Here is a 27,322-nt window from a genome sequence, read left to right on the forward strand (position 1 = left end):
TCTTGATGTTTACATTGCTTTGACCTGGAACTGAATTTGCTCTGTGTAGAGAGTCTCTGCGTCTGGAGCCTCCTGGGCGACAAGCAAGCTTGACACTGCTGGCACCGCCATCAGAACCCAGTCCACCTTCAGGAAGTGCCAACAGGCCTCCTCGCTTCATTCCTGGTCATAGAAAAGCTCGCAGCTTAGGTACTAAGTAAGTGTCTTAAAGCCAAAACTGGACTGGCAGGCTGGAGAGCTACTCCTTGCTACATCAGTGATGATGATGAGGCATGTAAAGGGGATAGGAGAGAAATTTTGGGACAGTGTGTTCAACTAAAATGATTAGATTAGGTGTCGCAGATGCTGAAAAGAATGGCATCCCAAAATCAATCATTTTCACAACCTGATCCTCACTTCCTACAATGGCATAAACAGACGTTAACCCTTTGTGACTACTGCTGTTTTCATGTTTTAAGTAGTGATGGTGTTGTGTTGTCAAATTCAGGTAAGGGTGGCAGTGAAGAAAAAGTCATGTTTCAATTTTAAGTTCTGTTGGTAAACATCAAAATAGAGAAATGTTACAAGTTCCTGTGGTAAAGACACATTCTTTATAATACTTGAGCTACACTGTACTGCAGTGTGTATCACAAATTTAAGACCAGGAGTTAACCCTCTGAGGGTCAATTTTTTTTCGCCATATGCGACCGCCCAGGGTCGATTTTCTTATTGCAGATTCCTATTCTTCTTAGGGACTTATTTCGAAAAAAATTTACCATAATTTTTCTGGGGTGACTGTAAATTGAGCAAAAAATCTTTCGCATTGGTATATATGCTCTCTTAATTCATGAATAACAACAATAAAAAAAGGAAATAAACTTATCAGAATTAAAAATTTCATGCATTTTTATGCACATAGTTTAAGGCTTTGAAAATCCGCACACGAGAATATTTCGCTAGTCTCAAATGTTCCTGCTCTTACACTAATATGTACGTCCATAGCGTAATTGAACTGCATAGGTGCGCGCACTCAAGAACACTGTTTGGTTGTGTGCCCATCAAATAAAGCAACACGTGTGACAAACTTCCGCTAATCTTCATCTTATCGCCAACCAGCTAGGGCAATTAGTTTTCGTGAGTCTTAAAAAAAAAAAGGAAAAGAAACGGAAATGCATGCACGGTGGCATCCTTCCTATGCGCACCCCTGTGAGCACTAAATGAGCGAGAAACAAAGGGTTGCCCTTTGAGCGATTAGTAACGAGACAGCCATCAGGTTTGAAAGTGCAAAAAGCCAAAACCGCCCGCAAAACAAAATCCAAACAGCCGCCTGCACGCACGCGCACCAATGCGCGAGCGGTAGTATATAGACGCGCGGGAGCAAACTAGCGCTAAAACAAACCATGCAACGAAAACCAAGAAAGGGAGGCGCGCGAAAAAAATTTCCTGTATCCCCACATAGTGGCAGCACATGACAGAAAAGAAAAAGTTGGGAAATTGGCGCGCTTTTTGAACATACAGACGGCGCCGTAAATATACGGCATCGACCATTTTCGGACATGTTCGCGGCGCCGTATCTTTACGTCATTGACCGTCAAAGGGTTAACTAGTTCTTAAAATTGGGCAGATGCTAAGTAAAAGTGCAGACAGGTGTGGTATGTACCTTGTCGCAGAGTTGCATTGCCTTTTATTCACCAGTCTTCTGAAATGTACCAATGACATACTTATTTCATTTTACTGGATAGACTTGTACTTCTGTGCAGCCATTGAAAGTTGTGTGATGACTGCCTTCTGTTTTTCTTGCAGTGTGTTGCTGAGTGGCCCATCAACCACAAGCAAGTAAGTGGTCTAATAAAAGCTGTATCAGCAGCGTGACTGCGAATTGGTGGTGCTTCTGTGATTTCAAGAAAAAAAACCAAAGCACTTTCTGGCTTACTGAATTTAGTTTTCTGGCTTACTGAACTTTCTGGCTTACTGAAGTTAACAAAGAAGCTGCATAATAGAACGAACAAAGCCAGTGACTTGATCGGGTTTGCTGTTACATCATCTGTTGCTTGCCAAAGTAACGGCATGTGAGCGAAGGCTCACATGCTACATACACTATAATGCATGGGCCAAGCACTTCCTTATCCGCCTGTTGTTTTATTGATTGATTACCGGCCATGGTTGCTTAGTTTCTTTCGCGTTACGCTGCTAAGCACAATCCCAGCCGCGGCAGCTGCATTTCGATGCAGGCGAAATACAATAACACCCATGTACCGTGCATAAGGTACACGTTAAAGAACCCCAAGTGGCTGAAATTAATCCGGAGTCCCCCACTATGGTGTGCCTCATATCAGATTGTAGTTTTAGCACATAAAATCCCAGAATTTTTATTGATTGCCCAGGCCATTTGCAGGCAATCATTGACATGTTTTTGGTTATCCTAAATGGATCAAGTAAGTTGTGTTCACATTTCTATTTCTCCAGTGCACCATATTGCTAATCATTCTGTTGTACTCTTTTTCTTTCTTCAATAAATAAGTAAATCTCAATCGATAAATCAATCTTTATTATTAGGTTTCGAGAAGATAGAATTCATATATACTATGTATATACAGATGTAGAGTTCATAGTGGCTGTACTGTGACCCTTGATGAATTTAGTAAATTACATAGAATAATGCAGCATAGAAGAAAGCAAAGTTACGACAATGCAAACAACATAAAAAAAGAAGCATGAACACATGAACATAGAAGTCACATAAAGCAACAGTGAACCACTATAATACAACAAATTATAGAAGCATGAAATTACGTACAATAATCCCTAGTTATAACAGTCAGTGGGAAGGCGAAAAAATTCGTTATAAGCGGTAATTTGACATAAGCAACCACTTGAGAAAAGCTAAAGCAGTCTAGCTTTAATTGCGCCACAACTGCGAGAAAGCCAAAATACAATGTATTCAGTGAAGCAAAACTTTATTCAGGCGCAAAAAAGGCAGTGAGCTTTGGCTGATTCAAGTTTGTACTGGGCGTGAGCAACCCCTACTATAATTTGACCAAGCATTGCACGAGGCCACGGTCACCGCCCATGCATTCAACCTTATTTTGCAGCAGGCGTAGGTAGTACTCCCGCATCTGTACCATACTGTACACCACATGGCTCTTCGTCCTTGTCGGGGCCACCAACAGTATCAATTAGTATCTCCGCATCCGTCGCTGGGGCAACCACAGGAGCAGCAGCGTCAGCCATCGCGAATATCTCGAAGTTGCCTTCTACCTCTTGGCCAGCAACTTTATGAACAGCCTCGTACAGATTGCTGCAAGTCCAGTCATAGTCAAGCTGGGCATTGTCAGGGTCGCTGACAATGGCGCGGGAAAAGCCGGCATGCACAAAGCAGTTAGCAACCTTCGAAGGTGCGAATTCTTTCCATGAAAAGTTCGGCAAAAGAATCACACCAAGCAAACCAATGTTGTACCTCTTGCTGGCATAATACGCTGTGAGCATGTGCTGCGAAAGAGCCTTGCGGTACATTAGAACGACAGAAAGTTGAGCTAGTTGGTAAGGATTCATTATGCAAAAGAAGAGGTGAGGCGTGCAGACAGGACACAACAGTAGAGAAGTGGACAACACGAACGCTGTGAAAGGAAAGGACAACAGGAACACCGTGAAAGGCGTTCGTGTTGTCCACTTCTCTACCCTTGTGTCCTGTCTGCATGCCTCACCTCTTTTTTTGCTTGCGGTACAGCTTCCGGGTCGTCTCAATAATGCCCTGATCCATCGGTTGCAGTGCCGCAGTCGTGCATGCAGGCAAAAATTCAACAGCGATCGTCTTGAGGTTGTTGATCCTCCCGTGACTTGGATAATTGTGGGTTATGAAAAGCACTTGCCGATTCTTAGCGTCAGACCGTTCAACCAGAAGGCGTATGTATTCAAAAATAGCAGCAGTCATCCATGCTCGCTTGTTACTTCTGCAGATGCTTTCCTTGGGAATAGTTGCAATTTGGAACCACTGCGGCTTTTCTATGTTCCCCAGTGTCAACAAGGGAAGCTTGTCCTCCCTTGTTGCATTGGCACCAAACAGCACCATGACATGCTCCTTGCTCTGTTTTCCTCTGGATGAGGATCTGCAAGCAATACTGAACGTGCGATTCGGTAGCATCTTGTATAAAAATACAGCCTCATCTAGGTTGTAGAGGTTTCTGTCTTCATACTTTTCAAGTAGAGCTTGGAGCCAGTGTGAGCGCCATACGTCTATACACTGTCACGGTTCACGGCTGTGCTTTTGCCAACGATTAACTTCAAGGTCACGCAGTGTCATTTCTTGAGCCACGCAAGCCAGCCATTCCTGCACTTGAAATCTTTATGGCCGGTTTGGAGGGCAAGAACTTTGCCTTTTGCAGTAAGTGCAGGTCATATACGGGGAGATTTGCACTCATGGCGTTCTTCAGCCACTGTAGAAGTCCACCTTCCACTTCAGGGTATTCGAATCGCGATTCCTCTTTCTCTTTGCCAAGAAGCTATTTTCAAAGCAATCCAGCACAGCTTCTTTGTTTTTCAATGCAGTTGATAAAGTAGACGGCGGTATGCTGAATTCCTTCACGACGTCAGTTTTCTGCCGGCCGCCTTTTTGCACTTCTTTTATCAGCAGAAATTTCTGCTCCAAAGTCAGACACCTTCACCAGGAGACTGATGGAGCTATTTATCACTGTACATCACAAAAGCACACCGTATAACACACAATCATATGGCCTGCAGCACAGATCCAAATGCCCGCGCCGTTGGCACCAAAATGACTGAATGCGGCGAGCAACGCACCAGGCAGAACCTTCAAAATGTCATTGGGGCATCTTGCTTTCCTCGTCAGTGCACGCTGGTGATGGCGATGGTTGCAATGGCGGGCTTGGCACTGGCTTCACGTGTAGCGGAAGAAAGGCAATCGGAGTTGTGGAGACCAAGAAGCTGGAACCCGTTGTTGGAAGATTGTGCTCGGGAGGGCAGCTTGGAAAGAGCAGCGACATCGAAACTGACAGTGAGGAGGTGAGAAGGTTGACATGAAGGCAAGTGAGAGGAGTGACTGGCATCCAAACGGCTTGCAGACTGGACAGCGAAGGAGGAGGAGAAGGCAGTGGCCGCTTGTATAGGGAGGGGGGGGGGGTGCGGATGTCACGGAGGACTACGAGAGTATCTTGCTGGAAGGCGTCACAAGTGCACTGGCTCGAGTCTGAGGTTGTGTTTGTTGTGCTCAAAAAACAATTAGCCGCTCATTGTGGGTACGCAGCGCGATCGTTAAAACTGAACGGTCTTGCAGTATTGGCTTTGCATGATCACTGGGCAGTTTTTTTCCTGAGGTGTGCAGCTGTGAAGATTGCAAAACAATAGTTTTTTGGCACACTGTCATCGACAACACTGGGCTAATTCTATGGTTCGAGTGTTGGTGTTTGCACTTCGTCGCGTCCGCGCCATTGACAAATGTGTAGGAACAAAATTCAATGACCCTGCCAAGCATTTAGACCGTTTGTCTAAAGTCAGATGGCATGAATCTAGCATGACCAGCTTGAGAAAAGTGGCAGGGGAACACCAGCTTGCGTTAACCCGCCATGTGGATAGCCTGACTCGCCGCTGGCGACGCTTGGATTTTTCATGTTTTTGGCAAGTTACCGGTTGATTTGCAACGTCAAAAGTGCAACGAAGCTAGGGGTGGTGTCTTATTGCACTGCAGGCCGATTATGGCGAGCAGCGAGCAAATTGCTAGACCGACTTCCCCAAAGTCATTTTCCCGTTTTGTTAACGTAGCTGCTCGCGTTGAACACGGCACTTATAATTGGATGGACACTTCTTTTGTGCTTTTCAGCACGTTTCAGCACCAGAAGTGCTCTTTAGAGGGGTAAAACTTTGCTGATTGAGCGCACCCCATGGAATGCTACGGTGCAAGTCTGCCCGCGGTCTTTTGGCACTTTTCGGCATCTCAGAAATCGCGTTTTTCTGCCATTGCAAAGCTTCAGGATTTTTTGTTTCCGTGTGGATTCTGTCACGGGGGTCACCAGCAATGCGATTGCGACCGAGATTAACGGTTCGGGCGCTCTGAACCATGCAATTTGACAGCTTCCGTTCACTCCGCAGTAAACAGCTGGGAGCACTCGGCACTTGCTTGGTACCCGTTAAATAGGCGGTCATTGGTCATGGGTTTGGTACTTTTGTGGCCTGTTCTGAGCCTGCATGAGACTAATTCGTCAGCAGTATTAATTTGACCCTGCATGTGCAAAAGGGTCGGCGAGGCCTCCGCTCGCAACATTGTTCTAGACAGGTCAAGTTCTTCGTGTGCTTCGAGTAATGTGGCTTAAAATGCATGCATTTGGGTCAGGACCAGAATAAATTTCGAATAAAGCGACATTTCAAGAAGTGATTTTGTTATAACGATTGATTACTGTATTTAATAAATAACTTTAAAGAGTTCCTGAGTACTGTTAAGTGAAGAAGTAAGATTAATGTATATGGCAAGTTATTCCATAGGTTGAATGTTGTGAAGGCTGAGGCAGATTGGCGGTAGTTAGAGCCATAGAAAGTAGAAAAATATTTGTTAGTAGCAGATCTGGTACAATTTTGTGTTTAATGACAGATTAGAATAATGAACTCGTAAGTTGATTTTATTATTTGCTCTTATATTAAGATGACAAGGTTATAATGAAATAGTTATACAGGGTGTTTTATTTAGACAATACAGATTTTTTATCAAAAGGCTATAAGTGTAGCAAACGTGGTGTTTTTGTCGATGAGTTCCTAGGCAAGGCGGAGATACTTTGCTGCTAATAATGTGAGCTTCAGAAGACTGATTAAAAAAATTATTCACTTTTTTATTAGTACCTTAGGAGCAGTTGCATAAATGGCGAATTTGCGGGCAGTCACATTTTAATGCACCCTTATTTTTTTAAATCCTGAAAGTTACACCTGATTCAAGATATTTATCATCAAATTTCAACGGTAAATTCAGGCAATACCGAAACCGCACACCACAGGAGTGCAGAGTAGGCGACCTCGCTATCATACCAGAATGAAAAGCCCTGTGACGACAAGTGCAAGGAAGTTGAAAACTGAACGTCTTGGCCAGTTGCGGCAGCTGCTGATGCAGCACGCTTTGCCTGTCAAGTCTGTGCGACTGTATGTTGGGTCAGAATTCAAACTTTGTCCCTCACTTCCTTACGGGGCCTTGCTGTCTGGCGCGGAGTGGGAGGTGCTCAATCTCTATATTGCACGGTTAAGCTTCGAAATTTGATGGTGAATGTATTGACTTAGGTGTGATATACAAAATGTCTAAAAGATAAGTGTGCATGAAAATGTCACTGCTTCCAGATGAACTGTCTAGACAACTGCCCCCAAGGCACTAACAAAATGTTAATTAAATTTTTGTTGATTATTCTTCTGAAGCTCAGGTTGTTAGTGGCAAAGTATGTCCGCCTCGCCTAGGAACTCATCTGCAAAAATGCCACGGTTGCTGCACTCATTACTTCCTAAAAAAATCTGTATTGTAAGGAAAACACTTTGTATGTTCAAGATATTGTTCATCATCATCATCATCATCAGCCTGTTTTATGTCCACTGCAGGACGAAGGCCTCTCCCTGTGATCTCCAATTGCTGTAAAAACCCGCATATAATACGAACCCGCATATAGTACGAAGTGAAATTTTTGGGACGTGAAATGGAAAAAAAAAGTTTCATCCGCGTATAATACGAGTTAGGAAAACTCGAGGAAAACATTTATTTAAATTGCACTCTGCACTTCAATCACTGTCTTCCTCAGCTGCGCTCTCTTCGGATAGTTCTTTGTCGGTCATATCTTCCCAGAGGCACTCAGCCTCTGTGCCATCGAGCGTGTTCAAGATGCCGCACTTCTTGAATGCGTGACGCACAAGATCCTCTGGCTGGCAAAGCCCGCTTCAGCTGCCCGGTCGGCGTCACTGCAGGCTCACCTGAGCGCATCCAATTGCATAACACCGCTTGACCGCGTCCTTGAACGGCTTGTTCACGCAAACATCTAAAGGCTGCAGCTGAGACGTCATCCCACCTGGGATAACGACAAGTTCAGTGCCAGGTTCACGCAACAGCCTATTCACTGAGTTCACCTCGAGGATCCCGGCTGAAAATTAACTTCCAATTAAACAATATTACTGGATGAGGACTTCGAATTATCGAGCAATTTCTGCTATAGGATTACATGCAAAACTGACGGGACCAGCACTTCACTTCTAATTAACCGAAAATTCCAATTAAGCGGCTTCGAATTATCGGGAGTCGACTGTACCAGACTGAATTTGTCTGCTTTTACCCTTACTGCCTCTAGGTTGACCTGTTTCTTCTTGACCAGTTTGCTCTTTCTCTCTTCAAATTGAGGTGAACCCTAGCCCTCACTAACCTATGATCACTGCACTTTACCCTATCTATTACTTCTACATCCTGCACTCTGCTGGGATCAGCACAAAGTATGAAGTCAAATTCATTTCTTGTTTAACCATTAGGGATTTTCCAGGTCCGCTTTCTGTTGCTACGCTTCCTGAAAAAGGTGTTCATTATTCAAAGCTTATTCCTTTCTGCGAATTCTACCAGCATCTCTCCTCTAGCATTCCTAGAATCGACGCCGCAGTTGCCAATTGCTTGTTCACCAGCCTGTTTTTTCCCCACTTTTGCACTGAAGCTTCCCATTATTACAGTGTACTGAGTTTGCGCGTTTCTCATCACTAATTCAACATCTTCATAACACTGATCTACTTCCTCATCATCGTGACTCGATGTTGGAGCATAGGCTTGTACTACCCTTAATCTATACCTCTTATTAAGTTTGATTACGACTACAGCTGCCCTCTCATAAATGCTGTAGAATTCGTCAATGCTGCCCGCTATGTTCTTATGGATTAGGAATCCTATCCCGTATTGCTTCTTACCTGTGAGACCTCTATAGCAGAGGACATGGCCGTTATTTAGCAATGTGTAAGCCTCACCAGTTCTTCTAATCTCACTGAGGCCGATGATATCCCAAACAATGTTTGATAGTTGTTCAAAGAGTCCTGCTAAGCTAGCCTCGCTCGACAGAGTTCAGCAATTAAAGGTTGACGAGGTGAGTTTCCATTGGTGCCCTGTCCAGACCCAGAGATTCTTAGCACCCTCTGCCGTGTTACAGGTCTGACCACCGCCTTGGTCAGGTGCTCCGAAGCTGCTGGGGACTGAGGGCCATGGGTTTATTGAGGGGAATCATTCGAGAGGTTGTGGTCTAATACTGCACCAGGGAAGCCAATTCCTGTTCTGTGAGGGAGTGTCATTGTTGAAGCTTAGTGGGCCTTCCTAATTTGGTTGTACCTGGGTTAGTATAGCCCCGCAAGCTCTCGGCATCTTTTGCCAGTGTCAGGCGTCACTCCAAGCCTGCAGATGTGCACTGGAGGAGGTGAATTTCAAGCTCACCATCATCAAATTAAAAAAAAGAACTGGTAGAAGGATTCGAACTTCTAACTGTGGCAACCCAGCATTCCACATAGCTCAGTCAGATAATCCAGTAGGCGGCGACGCTACCTTATCGCCGACAATTGCATCCCAGAGGGCCCTTACGTGCCTAATGACTTATTTGATGTATCCGTGATAGATGTGTTTTTCCTGATCACGATGGGTAACTCAATATAGAACGATTTCTAAATGGTTCTGGCCTCGTAGTTCTGGAATCGCACGTGCGCAGACGGCTGTGAACTCAGCTAGGCAAACCCTACAGGCATACCGGCAACTTTTCACAGTTGCGAATACATGCTTGTGATCTACAGGAGTACGAAGGGAAACCCGCGAAAACGAATGTAAGTGCAAATGTAGAAGTAACTGGATGCAAACTACTACCTTTTTTACTTAATGAAAATCTGTATGTGAACTTTGCAACTATTGTCATTACGTTTTTTTTTTCTTATTGTTTACGTGTTACTGCAAACCTTCTCGTCACTTTTTCTCTTCTTCTTCTTGGGGGGGAGGGTGGGGGGAGGGCTCTCACTAGATAGTTAGCTTGAGGCACATCGCTAGAGGCAGTTTAAGTCCGTTCAGTATATCTCAAATGCCTGAGAACATGCTTGAATTATCTGCGGTATACGGGTTTTGATGATTGCGGCAGGTGGCACGGCATAGTATTTCTCAATGGTTCTAACATCGTAGTTTCGAAGTCTCCTGTACTCCAAGCGGTCATGAACGCAGCTAGATACACTATATATTTTCAGCGGAATTGAACATTGCTTAAAAGCAGTGTGAAAAAAAAAAGAAAATAAGAAAATGAAAAAACTTTCAGCGCAGATATTGTTACTACATTGAAACAGGGCATTAGTGTTGAAGTTGCCAGTACTGTGAAAAATGATACGAAGTTCTTTAATTTGTACATACAGCAGAGATGAAAGGTGGCACTGAGACTGTTTGAAGTGAAGCTTTCTTTGCGAACCATACCAGACTTTCCCGACTGTGACTGCTGGCTGGGAGATTCTGTTGTCGAATAGAGATCTGATTGTACTCAGCATATTTATTTTATTTGAAAACATGTAGCATCCCCTCCAGTCATTGGGGCTGTACTGAGTGGCCTCATCACACTGTGCGCAGTTTGGAGGACACGAAAATTCAGATTCACAGGCATGTCCTCACCAGCATTTTGATGCACTCAGTTTTGCCTAGGCATATGCAGAGCATTATAATTGCTTCTCTAGAAGTTTTAGGTGGTAAAAACGAAAGAAAAGTAGATTTTATGCAGATTTGCTCGTAAGTCAGTATATTTCGTGCAGTCAAGGAATAAACTTTGTGCTGTTAGTGCACCTTATACTATCTACTTTTGTTTATTCGACTCTGGTTAATTTGGTTTTTCAGTTAATTTTATGCCAGGCGGTGCTCATACATTTATATGGGCTAAGATGTTCATTATTTCAGTCTTGAAATTGGCCCTTGCCAGATAATTCAAACTTGACTGGTCAATGCAGAGGACAACATGTGGCCTTTAGTGATAAAGAGCTTTCTGAGAGCAGTGGTGATAAACATTAGGTGCAAATTTTCATTATATGAAGGCAAATGCTGCAGCTTTCATCTTTATTCTGAATGCCAGAATCGAAGGCATGCTTTTTTTATATATATAAAATTGGGTGTACGTTAGGGGTGGGCATACATTTTCTACATCAAATCCGTAAAAACAGTAAGTTATATTTAGGGGTACATTATGTAGCTAAATAAGACCAAATGAAGTGGCAGTGTGTCTGGATGTTTTTTCTGCCTCTTAACTTGCTAGATAATTCGATCAACTCAGATGGTTCCATCACGGTTGAATTAGCGGAAGTCTACTGTATTTACCTTGTCTTTTTGGCCCTGTGTATTTGATGGGACTGTTTAGAAGCTATGACTGACCAAAGAGCCGAACTGCATTTCTTCAGTTAGCGTGGACTTAAAGCTCTAACTAGTACCTGTGCAATTCTTCGTACAGTGGATGGGGGGATGCTGCAGCCCCTGAGCAGAAGGGTCGCCTGCTGCTGGATGACAGTGTGGCTGAAGGTGCCGGCACTGTTCTGTGGCGGCCAGCAGCCCTGGAGCTTTGGGAGCCTCCGGCACCACTCTATGGGTTAGTACTGGGTGGCCAGAATGTGTGATGCTCTACAGAAGCACTGTGCTGCACATTTGTTGGAGAACTATTCATGCTCTTGGCTCTGCACCTCATTCGCTGAAAACTTGGAAGAAGCACGAAAAATAGAATTGCTCGGTAGTAGTCCCATGCTCAAGAGTTCCAGAGGCTGCCCAGCACAAAGCAATGCTTTGCATTTGCATCACAGTTTCGCAAACTCATGAATGCTCGCTTGGACTCGTGCAGACTCGCAGTTAGTCTGGTTCTCGGTATGTGCGAGTAATAACGTTCCCTGCAAGTGTAAGTACAAGCAGATATGAGTCTTGCATGTCCTGTTAAGCTAGCTCGAGGGAGTACAGGTGAATAGGGAGCTTTGTACCAGCAAACTTAACAGTTGTGTGAGGCCCTGGGCACGCTTTAATTGTGCACCCTATATGCAAAGAACTATAAGGTTTAACAAGAGTCTACGGCTTCTATGCTGATTAGCATTAAGTGTGTTCCTGACAGTGCCATTGTTAGGTGAGCTGGTTAAAGAAAGAAAGGAATCTAAGTGCAAAACAAATCATGCACATGAAGGAGGTCAAATGTGTGCCCTCGTTGACTTCCACCTTGTGTGTGTGTTTTTATTACAATAACAATTATATTGACTCCAGGCGAATTTCTTCTGGCGTCGCCGGCGCCATGATGTTCCGTATAATGTCTAAGTGCATTGTGGCCGTGCACCATATGCTATTGGTGCAAGTGAAAGCTTTCAAACGTGATCCGAGAAGGATTGTGGCTTGATGAGATGGTGTCTTCTTGTGTTTACAAGGGAGAAAGGCTGGGAGGGTGTGCACCAACAGGGAGATTTGTGCGTGCTAGAAGTGGGAGGGGGTGGGTCGTTATGGCGAATTCCATTGAGAGAACAGAGGGAGAGCGCGGTGCAGTGCGAAGTTGGGTGGCAACGCAGTGAAAGCTGGAACACTTGGCCCGCCACTGGAATGCGGCGTACATCCGGAGAGCAGGTTGGAGGGGGACGTGTGAGGTGAAATGTACCATGTGACACAAGCAATCAACGTCCCAGCATTCTCTGTGGGAAAGCGGCAAAACATGTGTAATTGTGTTGTGGTCATCGGGTGTTCACTGGTTCGTGGCAACATATAACATACATTTGTGCAACGCCGACGCATCCAGTGACAGCAGCTTTCGCTGCTGCTCTCGCCGTCGAGTGTCTCAAGCACTTCAGCAAGGTGAAGATGCTTTGCTACCGCTATCCTCCGCCTATCCGATGAGAAGCACGGTGGACTAGGAATGCCAGTATCTGTCGTTGAATTGTTTGCATCTGACGGCTTGAATCACGTGACTTTCTACGTACACCGTTTTTCAGGCGAGGGCAGTGCGGACTGCTCCCAGCTGCTCTCGGTGCAGCGAAACTGCTCTTGTTCTACCACTGGATGACAACACTCCCACTCCTGTTCGACCACTGAAACACGCCGCGCCTGGAAAGAGCACTTTCAGTGTGCTTTTCAGTGCTCTTGTTCTCCCACTGGAATTCGCCATTAGTGCGGATCTCCTCAACTACTCCAGCTGCAGCGGCTGAGCGTGGCCGTGCATGTCCTATCTTGGAGGCAATCTGCTAGTTCAGGTTGAAGAGAAATTTGAAGGGGAATTTGATCGCCACTGCTACTGCTCTTTATTCTGCCAGCATTCTGACCGAGTGTTCATGGTCATAAAGCGAGATGTGTTTGTGTTTGCCTGTGCGTGCATGACGTGCTTGTTAATTTAGTTAGTAAGGGAATGGTTACAGCAGTTTATGCAGATGATAAAACTACTAACCTTATTTCATATAGCTGTCATATAGCACTTCATATAGCATATTTGCTATCACAATCAATGCTTCGCCTGTCGGGCGAAGCTGTGACTTCTTTTTTCACACTCAGATCCCTTCCTTAACATGTTGGCAGAGTTCCTCTGGCATGAGCCCTTGTATGTGTTCCCATTTACTTGGCATTTGTGTCACTTCAAACCGATTACCGTATCTATTCGTATAATAATCACACTTTTCTTGTAAAAAAAAAATTGCCGCAAATTCAGGGGTGCGATCATTACGCGGGTTAAATTTCCCGTGAAAAGAAAGCATTTTTTTTTATCCCGCATTTGCTGCGGGATGACAACAGGTGAACAAACAGACGGCTGCCACTGTACCAGTGCAGGACGGCAAAACAAACATGGCAGCCGGCGGAGCAAGCTGAACGCGCCGAATGCAATTTCTTTCTTTTCGTGAGTACATTTCACACATCGAAACACTTTCTTCCATATCAGTCAGGAATAATATCGCTAATATCAGCAAGTCTGTGGCAATAACGTAGCCATGTCCACTTGGAGGGGACAGGAACAGAGATGGGCGTGCTTAGCTGCCAGTGACATAGAAACACATGGCGGGTGTGAAGCGGAAACTGTGGCATTTGTCTTCACTGCTATCCTAATATGGCACGTTTCCGCTCAGGGTGGACGAATATCTTAGCTGTGTTACAAGCATCGGCGTATGAATAGGGTACATTTCTAACATCAGTGTAAACACAGCTACAATCGTTGCCGCTTGTGATTTGTTGCATGCCCACAAGTGGCTACAATCGTTGCCGCTTGCGATTTGTTGTGTGCCCACGAGTGCGGACGAAAAGAATCTAAAGGCGCCTTTTTTGTTGTTGACCACAACCAACAACCATTATAAAGCCTACAAATAATAAAGCCAAGGCAAGTTTGGTTGTAGCTTTTTTTTTTTCTTCATAGAAATGTGGAAAGTGATGAAAGGAATAAAATGGGGCATCTGCTTAAGAATGTTTGGTGCGTGCACACCGCTTGGTATGTCTTGAGTCGTTTACGTAGCATTCGACAGCATTCGACAAATGGTAAGCGTGGTCATCATTAGCTAGACTTGGCACACAACGTATTGCTGCGGCAAGTCCGGGGTGCGAACATTACATGGGAAAGAAAAAAGATAGAATTTTGACAACAAAATTAAGGGGTGCGATCATTACGAGAGTGCGATCATTATGCAAGTAAATACGGTATGTGGGGTGTTCGATCTAGGTCAATTTCTTCGTTGTTTTGTTTGCAACTTAATAAATGGGCAAACATTGCATTACCAACTAGTATTCCATTCATTCTTCTAGTTTACGTGCATGAACGTGGTCTGAATGTCATCATCATCATCATCAGCCTGCTTTATGTCCACTGAAGGACGAAGGGGTCTCCCTGCGATCTCCAATTACCCCTGTCCTGTGCCAACAGATTGCAAATAGCGCCCGCGAATTTCCTAATTTCATCGCTCCACCAAGCCTTCTGTCGTCCTCGATTGCGTTTCCCTTCTCTAGATACCCATTCTGTAACCCTGATGGTCCAACGGTTATCTAACCGGCACATTACATGACCTGCCCAGCTCCATTTTTTTCCCTTGATGTCAATTAGAATATCGTCTATACCCGTTTGCTCTCTTATCAAAACCGCTCTCTTTCTGTCTCTTAATGTTATGCCTAGCAATCTACGTTCCAGCGCTCTTTGCGCGATCCTTAACTTGTTATCACGCTTCTTTGTCAGTCTCCAGGTCTCTGCCCCATATGTCAGCACTGGTAAAATGCGCTGATTGTGAACCTTCCTTTTCAGTGATAATGGTAAGCATCCAGTCAGGAGCTGGAAATGTCTGCTGTATGCGATCCAACCCATTTTTATCTGTGAATTTCCTTCTCATGGTCAGGAGTCCCTGTGATTAATTGACCTCGCTAAGTTAGTACTCCTTCACAGACTCTAGAGGCTGACTGGCGATCCTGAACTCTTGTTCCTTTGCCCGGCTATTCATCATTATCTTTGTTTTCCACATATTAATCTTCAATCCCACTCTTACACTCTCTCTCTTAAGGTCCTCAATCATTTGTTGTAACTCGTCTGCAGTGTTGCTGAATAGAACAATGTCGTCGGCATACTGAAGGTTGCCGAGATATTCGCCGTCAATACATACTCCTAAGCCTTCCCAGTTTAAAAGCTTGAATACTTCTTCCAAACACGCATTGAATTGCAATGGAGAGATTGTGCCTCCCTGTCTGACCCCTTTATTTATAGGTATCTTCCTACTTGTGTAGAATTAAGGTAGCTGTAGAATCTCTGTAGATATTTTCCAAGGTATTTTCGTAAGCGGTTTGTACTCCTTGATTGCATAATGCCTCTATGACTGCTGGTATCTCTACTGAATCAAATGCCTTTTCATAATCTATGAAAGCCATATAGAGAGGCTTATTGTACTCTGCAGATTTCTCGATTGCCTGATTAATGACATGGATGCGATCCATTGTAGAGTATCCCTTCCTGAAGCCAGCCTGTTCCCTTGGTTGACTAAGGTCCAGTGTTGCCCATTTTCTTTGGAGATTATTTTGGTGAATATTTTATATAATACTCGGAGTAAGCTAATGGGCCTATAATTTTTCATTTTTTTAACGTCTCCCTTTTTGTGGATTAGTATAACGTTTGCATTCCTCCAGTTTTCTGGCACCCTTGCAGTTGATAGACATTTCGTTAGAGAGCCGCCAGTTTTTCAAGCATTATTACTCCTCCATATTTGATTAAATTGACTGTTATTCCATGTTCTCCTGTCGCTTTTCCCCGTTTCATGTCTTGCAAAGCCCTTCTGACGTCATCTCTAGTTATATGAGGAGTTTCTGTATCCTGTTCATTATCATTTCGAATGGGATTCTCCTGAGTCCTCTGGCTACTGTACAGGTCAGTATAGAATTCTTCCGCTGCATTTATTATACCTTCGAGATTGCTGTTGATATTACTCTGCTTATCTTTCAGTGCGTGCATCTTGGTTTGTCCTATGCCAAGTTTCCTTCTAACTGATTTCAGGCAGTGTCCATTTTTTACGGCTTCCTCAGTCTTTCTCACGTTATAATTTCGAATATCGCTTACTTTCGCCTTGTTGATCAGTTTTGACAGTACCGCGAACTCTCTTATATCTTGAGTTGGACACTTTTATTTTTTGTCATTTCTTTATTAGGTCCTTTGTTACTTGGGAGAGCTTGCCTACTGGTTGTTGCCTCCCACTTCAATTGCTGCCTCTGAAGCCAACCTAGTTACGGTTTCATTCATTAGCTCTATGTCATCATCTGAATGTATGGTCTGAATGTATGGAAAAGTTAATTTTGCTTTTTGTGTCTTTCTTCAATAATACGTGTACAGTCTTTTTCTCGGCCAAAAGAAAGAGCCGAGAAAATTTTCTATCCAAAGTTTAGTCTGAAAGGCAAAGCATTGACAGAGATAGCAAAGTATACTATTATACAAAGTAAGGCTCATAGTTTTATAAGCAGCCACTATCTTGGGCTATTAATGCTACCATTTACTATCTGTAGTGTACCGCCGTAGTGGCATAGTGACTGATGCTGCGCTGATAAGCCCGAGAGCACGGCGGCAACACATCCTGGACATGGCAGCTGCATTTCTATGGGGGCAAAATGCAATAACACCTTTGTACCGTGTGTTAGGTGCACATTGAAGAACCTCAGGTAGTCAAAATTTTATCTGGAGTTCCCTGTATAGCTTCTGTGCTGATTAGCAAGATATCATTGTTTTGGCACGTGAAACCTCAGTATTACAATTATCTTTAGCAACCAAATGCACGATACTACAGTCGAATAGCATGCATGAAAATGGTTGTACATATGCAGTAGATGTTTCATGACCTGGTTAGTTTGATGTCACTGAACACAAATCTAAGTAGTTCATGGAACAGCCCGGATGGTGCTGCTTATGAGTAGAAAAAAAAATTTTTCCATAGATAGCAGTAAACATTTGCTTACTAACTAAGCATGTGTGGTGTCACGTGCCTAAACACACACATGAACAGAGTACTTGATGACCCCGAGCACTCGTGGTCACAGCACTTGCGTGATGAGTGGGAAATGCATGCTTGTCCCAAAGCAAACGTTCCATGCTGTCGCTCCCTTCACTATTTCAACTGTTCCACACCTCTGAAACTCAGCAAATCATGTGACCTTCAACTCTGGGCATGTGGGGAGACAAGCGCGCATCAAGCCATTAGCCTTCTCAGCTCTCCCCAGCATGCCTGCCTTGGAACCCACAGTAGATCATGTGACCTCTAACATGACGAGCGGGTTGCATGTGCAATTAGGCAAGACCATGTGTACTTGCTTGGCCATGTGAACCGAGCCAGCCGCACATGCACCGTCACACCTGCGACAGCACGGTGGCAGTGCCAATGGTGACAGCGCAAACATTTCTTCAGTGTCCATATAATTGCTATCGCAATAAAGGCGAGAGATAAAAAAAAAAAGCTTGAAGGCACAGTTGCTTACTTGTGTAACTGTTGTAGGTAAAAATGCTGGCTGCCGTCAGTCAGTCACTATGCCGTGTAAACCACCATTTGAACCTCAAACATATTAAAATAAATAATAAAAAAATTATGGTTGATCCCTCTTTCATAAAAATCGGAAGAACATGAAAGTGATGGCTATGCTGTTGGGCTGCTAAGCATGAGGTCGCGGGTTCGAATCCCGGCCTTGGCGGCCGCATTTCGATAGAGGCAAAATGCGAAAACACCCGTGTACTTCGATTTAGGTGCACGTTAAAGAACCCCAGGTGGTCTAAATTTCCGTAGTCCCCCGCTATGGCGTGCCTCATAATCAGAAAGTGGTTTTGGCACGTGAAACCCCATAATTTAATTTTTTTTTAGCACGAAAGGGAAATGTGTCTTCACAGAAGCTGTTCATTGCACGTGCCAAAGCACTGAGCAAATACACCATGAACCAGAGGCATTCACAAACTGTACAAGTGAAACCAAACGAGTTGTTAGTAAATCACTTAGTGAACTCACAGTCCACTGCAGTGAAAGATGCACGATTTGCGGGTCGGCGACCGTGTTGCAGGTTTGCTTAGCGCATGGCGTCCTGCTGCCGAGTACGTTCGGCGTAGGTATGAGAATTTTTGTGGCTCCATAGTGTCTTGGGCAGCCAGTTGAGTTGCAAAGCGCTCGGCTTCAGGAATGTGAGTGGCAGAGTTCACTGCATGTACTGCATACTGCTGTTGCATGTTGAAGCTGCACTCTGTAAGCGATGAGGCGTCATAGGCTAATTTGATGTGAAAGACAAACCATGTGCGAAAACTGCGTCGTCACCTCAGCAGAAGGCCTACACTACCTACACCTGGCTGGACCGCATTGTAGCCCCTGCTGCGCTGAGACTTCTGAAGCGCTCACTGTCGGTACTTGTTAGTGTCATGATACAGTACTTCGCTTCACCGCTCCTAGATGGTGGCACCGTCCCTATCAAGATAGAGCATATTTTATGCGTCAGCACCGACGTCACATCCGTTACAAGAAGTTGATGGTGGACCCCTGCATAAAACACTTTCTTGTTAAATAATGAAGAGAAAAGAGGCACCATGAACTGAATTATGTGTTCGTGTGGCCTGGCATCTCTGGTTTTCTTCACTTGGAGCTATATTGGGTTGGGTTGGGTATGTACTGTGATGGAAATGCGGTGTTGAGGGCACTGCTGCACTCATCAGAGTTGAAAGCAATAATTGTGCAAGAGAAGCATTCTTGTACTGAGAATAATGTGTTGAAATATCTGTTAACAATGCTGGATCACAGACTGCCTCCTTACTATACTAGTACTATATTTTTGTTTCTTGGTTTGTTATGTGCTTCATCTTGTATTCCTTTTTTCAGGTGGGAGGAAGAGCTGGCCACTCAGCCAGCTAGCTGCCAGGGTTGTGTGCGCAGAAAAACTCTTCTTAAGGATGGTCGTCGACCTGCTGTAAGTGTCCCCTCATTGTGCCTTCGCCTCGTTTTCTTCGCGCTGGTAAAAGTTAGCTTCAAGAATCGGACTGGTTTTCCATGCGCCGGTGAATGTTACCATCTACGAGGGTGGCGATATGGGCTAGTTGGACGGTCATCATTGAAAGGTATCTGTCTTCGTCTTCGTTTCTTCTTGTGTCCTTGCTTTGTTGTGCTATACAAATACCTTTCAATGGTTACCATCTACTTTGTTTTCTTGTCTGTGTTTCATTTTGATGTGATGGTGCATGTTGCAAGTATATTGTGCATGTTCAATGCTTGAAGCCTAACACATTTCAAAATTTGTGTGGTTTGACAATGCTACAATGCAATAACAACCTGTGTTTGACAATGCTGCCACTTTTGCCCGACTAGCTCCTAGTAGTACTACCAAGGGCACTTCTCACTGCATGCTCATCACTGTGCTCCCCACCTACTTGGCAACACACACACAAACACAGAGGCCTCTTCGATTTTTTTAGTTCTGGCAGCCACTGGCAGCCAGCTAGTTCTAGTCCTGAGAGGAAGTCACGGAAGTAGGAATCCCAAGACAACCCGAAGCTGCCAGAAGTTTGCAAAATTGAACACTGGGACAGCTGGCCGCGGGATAAATGTAAACATGCTACCAGCTTGGCGGCGGCCGGCGCAAGCTCGGCATAGTTGACCCATTTCTGCGTTTCCAGCTTGAAAATATATAGTTGCATTTAGGCATATGTTCACTTTAGCAAGGTTTCGCATGACTCGGCACAGGACGTGCACTGGGCCAACTTCACTTTGTGCAGCGCAACAAATGGCCTCCAATATGTCCGATGCCAAGATGCGAAATCGCACATACTCGAAAGCGATCGCTCGAGGATGCCTGCTCGCAGCGATCATGTCACCTACCAGCAGCATTTATGAGTTGGTGTTTTGTCATCATTTGACAAGACACGAAAAAGCAGGATATCAGATACGCATTATATGCATAAAATCTTGTGCCAACCTGCTTGGGCTTTGATTTCAGAAAACTTATTTTGGCTGATGGTGCGTTTCTTCTGCCCCTGTGCCGAAGGAGCTGGGGCTGCGGCTGGCGCATGAAAATGCACGCTGCCTGTAACCAGCGAAAGTTTTACTCGAAAAACAGTTTTGATTGATCACGAGAGCAATAAGCTAATCTATGTATGGCCATTACTCAACTAGTGCATTCTTTTGACATCAACAACCTAATTAGAACACATTGGTTTCAAGCTGCCACCCAAATATATGACAGAGAAACATAGCAAACAATGGCTAGCTGCGATGCCTTTTGCTAACTACAGAAAAGGGAGATATCATATGTGCGAGAGATGTGGAAAGGGATTTCACCGGAGAAATTGAACCGTGAAGGCATTGCAATGTGTGGGAATAAGCGTCTACAACTTTTGCAGAACACGATGCAGATATAGCAAGCACGCATGAGAGCACAGTGCACTGTTCACAACCAGGAAGAAGCCTTCCCGGGACGAAAAATCTTCAAATGGTTCGCCGCCGCTCGTATCGCACTGCCTTTCAAGGCGGGACAGTATGTTAGTGCCTTAGAAGATAACACTAGAAGTAATAAAATCCGAAGCTGACCATAGCCAGTTGGTTGAGTGATGTAAAAGTCCTCAAGCGCATTTTAGTCTGTCAAGTCCCCACAAAGATGGCAGTGAGTGCTCGTCACCTCTTTTTGTTGTCTGCTAGTCAGAGAACTGCAGAGAGCAGCTTGACCAAAATCGTCCCCGGGTAGCCAATACTGTCCAGCCCGAGTAAAACGAATGCGCGGCGAAAGTGTATCGGGCAGTGAGCGGAGCAGCTCGAGAAAAAAGAAGGTGCTCTGGCTGGCTCTGGCAGCCCTCGAGTAGCCAGAAATGAAAAATCTAAAGGCCCACTGTCTATCGCACACACTCGTATGCATGTATGTACACACGTAGACGTGCCAACAGAGCAGTAACAAAGGAGACCTTAGGTAAAATTTTGTTGTTTGTGTGCCTGTTCTTCCTTTTGAATTTATAACACCTGAATACAAGTATCTTTCTTTATTGGTTACAGTCTGTAACATTGGAACCAAAGTAAATAGCTTAGAGCAAAGGTTTCCAATCTGGGATTCACCTTGTGGAATTTTAAGGTTCCACAAACAGCCAAGACGAATTTGATTCCACCTCCTTCACCTTTAATTTCCGCCTTCTGTATTCAGAGAAAAAATTTTATGTTGCAGTTTGGGTTCAACAGAGCCATCACACTTTGTATTGACACTAAGATGCCTTTTGCAAGAAAGACCTACGCAATCACATTAATGCAATCAACATCCAAATTTGGTAATGAATAGGATTGTTATGGCAGTTTGTCGAGTTCACTGCCGCATATCTGCCAACTCTTCAGAATTTTCCGTAAAATGTACGAATTTCGAGCAGTCTTACAATTTTACGAGTCGTGCTTGAAATTTTACGGAAAACATTTTATTTGCGAAAAGAAAAACTGTGAAAATGTAGTACCCTGGTACCTTGCGCCACCACGAGAGAGCAATACGTATGCATGATATCATCAGCAGCTGCAAGGTTGTAGTGGCTTCTGTCGTCTACTAGGGGGATCACGAATCCATATCCAAAGCTCTCTAGCGCCTCCGCAAACCTGTTGCCATGCTGTTGCCTTTGTTCGCACAGATGCACAGGTTTGGACTTCAGTCAGCTTCAGTCACTGCAGTGTTGGCCTCACCTTTTGTGTGACTAGCTGCCACGTCGGACGCAGTGTGACATTGCTGCTTCGCAGTGCAATGGAGGGCTCGAAGCCCCGACAGTACTTCCAAGTGTTCTTGAAATCGTACACGGCAGAACTTCCGTGCTTCGTGCCGTCGAAGAAAGGGGAGAAGTTCAGATTCTGCACCACGTGTGCCTGTGATGTGAACATCTTGCATGGCGGCAAGTCTGACATCAAGGTGCACGTCGCTTCGAAAAAGCATCAGTTATATGTTGTGTGAGCCGCAAACAGCCAGCCAACCCTAGCAAGTTTTGTACGCAGCGACAGCGACCTTGGTGTTATTCGTGCAGAATGCCTCTTCACTGTGTTTTTAGTTGAACACAACATCCCGCTGAGTGCCAGCGATCATGCCAGACCGCTTCTCCGGAAGACGTTCCCCAAGTACGAAGAAGCAAAACACTACGCCTGTGGATAAACAAAGACGACGTCAATTGTTCTGGAAATGGCCGGCAGCGCGGAGACTCTTTTGCTGGGTGCCCTAAAACAGCAAGTATTTTCGATCACTGTAGATGGCAGTAACAGTAGGGATATGCAGTTTTACCCTATTGTTGTGACATATTCCGTTAAAAGAAACAAGTAGAGTCGAAAGCCACCTTCTTTGCCTCGGGACAATCCAAGGGGAAGCGACGGGTCACAAGATTGCAAATCTGGTTCTGGACGACATGAAGTCTCGGAATTCGCCTGTTGGAAACCTATTGGCTACGTGTTCGGACAATGCTGATGTCATGATCAGCAAGAAAAACAGTGTTTCTACTGTATTGAGGGAGGCTCAACCAGGTTTGATAGGGGTTGGTTGCCCGTGCCATCTCATAAACTTGGCCGCCCGAAAAGGAGCTTCATGTTTTCCTGTAAAGGTTGATGAGGCTTTGGTTGACATTTTTTTTACTTAGAGAAAAGCTTGAAACGGAAAGATTGACTTGGAGTCAATCTTTCCGTTCCCCTCCCCCCACCCGCCCCTGCCGCGATAGTTTTATGAATTTCCAAATCATCAGGTTGGCTGCCGAACACAGAAACATTACTTTGATAAAGTTGAGTTAATGGAATTTTTATTTGCAAGCGCAACTTTAGACCCAGGTTTTTTACTGGGTGTACGAGGCATTTGAGAACACACTGTTAGTTTCAGGCAGAGGAGAACATGTCCAGCAAAAATGGACATATTTTCACCAAACTTTGGGAAATACTTATCTTATGGTTTATTTCCACAATTAGTCAATGAATCCGCCATCCGCAGCAATAACTGCTTCAATTTGGCTTTGGAAATGGCTGCATGCACGTATCAGGTGGTCCTTAGAAATGTTGGTCATTGAGTCATTAATGGTGGCCTTCAACAAGTCTTTTGTAATACAAAAGGCTCGTTTGTTGGCCTCTCCCTCAACGACGCCCCAGGCGTAGTAGTCGAGCAAATTTAAATCTGCCGAACTAGGAGGCCACAAGTTGGGAGTGATGTGGTCATAAAAGTTGTCAGCCAGCCACTCCTGGGTAATGCAGGCAGTGTGGGTGGGAGCTTTCTCTTGCAGAAAGACATAAGGTCTTCCTTTTGAAACACTCTCTATCCAGGGCTTTAGAATGGTGGCGAGCAGCTCCATGTAAGCGGCAGTATTAACGTGGAGTCCCTCTGCAAAAAAGTGTGGAGGCATGACGTCACCCTCGTTGCTGACGACGGCCATCACCATAGAATAGTGTTTGCCTGAGCTTGTTGGTTGCACATAGCACAATTTGTTTCCAACTGAACAATCTGACAAGGACAGGAAAAGACGACGACACAGCGTGTGTCTTCGTCTCTTCCTGTCCTGGGTGATGAGGAGTAGGTGCCTCATTAGCATTTGTGCAAACCCACCTGTCTTTACAGCGGTTAACTTTTTGGTCTTGGTCAGGGTTCTTTTCATCTGAAAGAAACCAGAGCATTCCAGGCTCCTCGGGCTTCTTCAGCTTGCTTAGCAAGCGCTTGGACCAGAGCAGATGATTCTCCCGAGTTTTATCGAATATGAATTGCCCCCTCCTCATGACGTAGGAATGGTACCTCAAGTCCTGGTGCTCAGTGAGCCTGACAGTCGACTCTGCGACGACTTGGAGCTCCTTTGCAGTGGCCCGCATTGATTTCCCTCGGTCATCACTCACGATCACTTGCAACTGCCAGAGAAAATCAGTAGTTCTGACGACGTCTGACCGCTGACTGTGCTTTTTCCTTTTCGCCACAGATGCCATGTCACTGCCAGAACACATCAGTTCTCTCCGCACCTTGTAAACGAAAGACTTAGCTACGTTCAGAAAGGTGGCAGTTTCCAAGTTGTGGTGTGCGGCCAGGGCGACGAGGACTGCATGGTGTTTCATTTCCTGCATCAACCTGTATGCTTCCATCTTTGAACAAATTGCAGTATAAATGATAAGGGGTCAACCAACAAGAATCCGCACGACTAGATAGATTGATGAGCCTGCTGGTGTCTGTGGCGATAAGGAATAGTGTTCTCAAATACCTCGCGCACCTGGTATATGTAGTAGCAAACTTGAGATTAAGGGCACTGTGTTACACATTAAATTTCTATTTACAGCAATTTATCGACTGTTTTTGTGCTCATTGTGACAGATTTATTCCAACATTTATTGGGAGGCTGTGCATAGCACATTGGTGAAATGGAGTGGGGCTCTTTTTTGGCGCTCTGGTGAAGGCTTGTGTCAATCCCCAGAGGCAGGAAGTTTGGAAACACCTAGTTTAGGGGAAGCTCCTAGTGCTCTGTTGAATGCTGTGTCATCTTCTGCAGATGTCCTCATGGCTGCGCTACTGGGTGGAGCTGCGGGGAAACTCCTTAGTCTTCTACTCTCCCAAGTCACTGCTGGCCAAAGAGCGCTCCGATGTGAGTGATATCACTGCACAAACTTTGCAGAGCAAATCTCATTCACCATGTACAGGAATTAGCCAGCTGCAGTTGCACTGGCAGATAAAGGTAGAAGTACGTTTACTGTATTTTCCAGTGTATAAGCCGCGTTTTTCTTTTTTCTGAATTTCTCTTCGGTGCTTTTTATAACCTATATGCATTTCTTTTTTTGGAAAAAGCCGCCGTCAAAATCAGATTGAATGCTGTGGCCACGCGAAGCACATTGGGTTGACCTCCTCCGGCAGTTGCTACGAATTGCATAGGCGCTATGGAGGTGCCGGGTTCTTCTTGTGATCGAGTTGTGAACTGTTGGCTTCAATGGATTACTTATCTTTTCAAGAGGGCGGGGTCTGTTTTAAGTTTTCTTCACAATTGCAAAGCTACTTACGGATACTTGCACACCCTGCCCTCCATATCCTCCATATTAAAATGTGTGCCATTTTCATTTTGCGTATGTATAGTTAACATTGTGTAACTAATTTGATTTACTTAGTATGTTTATTAAAGGGCATTCCATTAGTGCTGTTTTCTTCATGCATATCCAAGGTGCAAGAATGTGTAAGTTCCATTGTAGTTATCAAAACCAGTTCAATTCCTCAAGGCCAGAACTTTTGAAACCCCGTGGTATGCAAGCTATATTTCCGCAGCAGTATTTGGCTTTGTTAATACAACCTTATTTTGCTCTGCCTCATCTTAGTCACAGTTCATATTTCCGGCAGGGAAATGGTTTTCATGCCACTTTCTCCTCAAAAGTGGGCTGGTGGTAGTGAAGGTCAATGCTCTTTATTTTTGTTGCCATGCCTGCGATAGAGCCTCACCCTATCAAGAATTGACCAGTCATAAAGCTTCTGAAAGCACAGCTAAGTGCCTCCAAGCATGTATGGATGCATCAGATCCCCTGCAGTCACCACTTGTCATTAGGTCATGATGAGAGCATGTCCAAATTTTCCTGAATCATTATTTTGACACAGAAGTAATCTACAAGTAAAAGTACAAGAATAATTATTATTTATGTTGTTTAATGAGACACTAGACAAAAATAAACTGCATTAACTGCTGACCTTGTTACAAAAGACCACATGACTAATGTCATTTTTGCTGCTGTGCTCTAGGTGCATGCACTGACAGACCTGCAGAGAGTTGATACCCACATGCACTGATACTTCTCAAAACAGTTTGCACGAGCACGGTTGCCCAGCTGTCAGATAGGCCACAGTGATGGCACATCAACTTAGTTGTTTTAAGTCATGGCAGCCATGGTATAATATTTGCAGTCAAATGCATGGTCATGAAAAAGTAATTGCACTGCCCCTTCAAATTTGTTATGACAAGGTTTAACTATACTCTGTTTTAGTAGTTCCTTGCAGCGGAGCCAACGCTACAAGGCCTGCGAGTGCGAATTCTTGCACAGCGAGATGTGCCATAGTTCGGAACCTGTTGCTTGACTAAATTTTCTTGACAAATGGTCTCGTTGGCAGGGGTGTACTGGGAAGCTTCTCTGCAACTTGCAGCTGCGATTTCTTTGCGCACTATTGCTGAAAACCTCGAAAGAAAAAAATTAATTCGATGCTGCCGTATAGACAATAATTTGCATTTAAAAGGTGCAAACAGTTAATTGCTTTGACAGTGGCTAAATTCAAAGGTAGAGCCTGCACAGCCACAGCATTGCGGATGGCCCCCTCCTGGGTAGTGCTTCATCCTTCATGAGAATGCCATCCGCTATGGTGCTTTGATATTGCACTTCTCCAGAGGTACAGGGTGGTGACATGTCTTGTTGCGCCGCGATGTTGTGTCGGAACATGTAAAGGTGCACTATGACGGACAGTAGGAACGTAGGCTCTGCGCCCATTGACATTGTAAAAGTTCGTAATTTGCACAGTTTGTACACTTACATGCATTGTAACATTTACCTTTCACCTTAGAAATGGAGGTCGAATGCTTAGAGTAAAGCGCTGCTAGAATACATTTTGAGCCCAGTTTATAACTAGTCGTTTTTGCCCCGCTTTCACTTATGTTCACAAATTTGTTGAGAAAACAAAGTTGACACATACGGACATATGGTGTATACTTCAGGTTTTAGTGGTTGCCATTAAAAAAGACTGGCGCAACTTTAACCCCTAAAATTATGGCTGCGTAATGTCGCCACTCAGACATGTAAGAAGCCATAGCATAAAACGAGGTGAATAAATATGGCAGCGTTACCAATAATTTAGCTACTGTAGTTATCGAGATACAAATTGTGTGTGTGAAAAGTAAAAATAATACAAAGCATGTGGTCGAAAACACTCTTACATTGCTACCATTTA

The 27,322-nt window shown here is 44.5% G+C and overlaps 1 protein-coding gene across 1 annotated transcript in view; it reads left to right on the forward strand.

The window, feature by feature from the left end:
* The window catches only part of LOC135897729 (ras-specific guanine nucleotide-releasing factor RalGPS1-like), a 71,700-nt gene that overhangs the window by 42,124 nt on the left and 2,254 nt on the right, over positions 1-27,322 (forward strand). The window contains exons 8-12 of the mRNA XM_065426440.2: positions 50-196; positions 1,783-1,815; positions 11,433-11,567; positions 19,282-19,369; positions 24,903-24,995. Coding sequence (XP_065282512.1) covers positions 50-196; positions 1,783-1,815; positions 11,433-11,567; positions 19,282-19,369; positions 24,903-24,995 — 496 coding nt within the window. The remainder of the gene's footprint in view (positions 1-49; positions 197-1,782; positions 1,816-11,432; positions 11,568-19,281; positions 19,370-24,902; positions 24,996-27,322) is intronic.

The sequence above is a fragment of the Dermacentor albipictus genome, chromosome 1 (assembly GCF_038994185.2).
Source record: "Dermacentor albipictus isolate Rhodes 1998 colony chromosome 1, USDA_Dalb.pri_finalv2, whole genome shotgun sequence".
Taxonomy (NCBI): Eukaryota; Metazoa; Arthropoda; class Arachnida; order Ixodida; family Ixodidae; genus Dermacentor; species Dermacentor albipictus.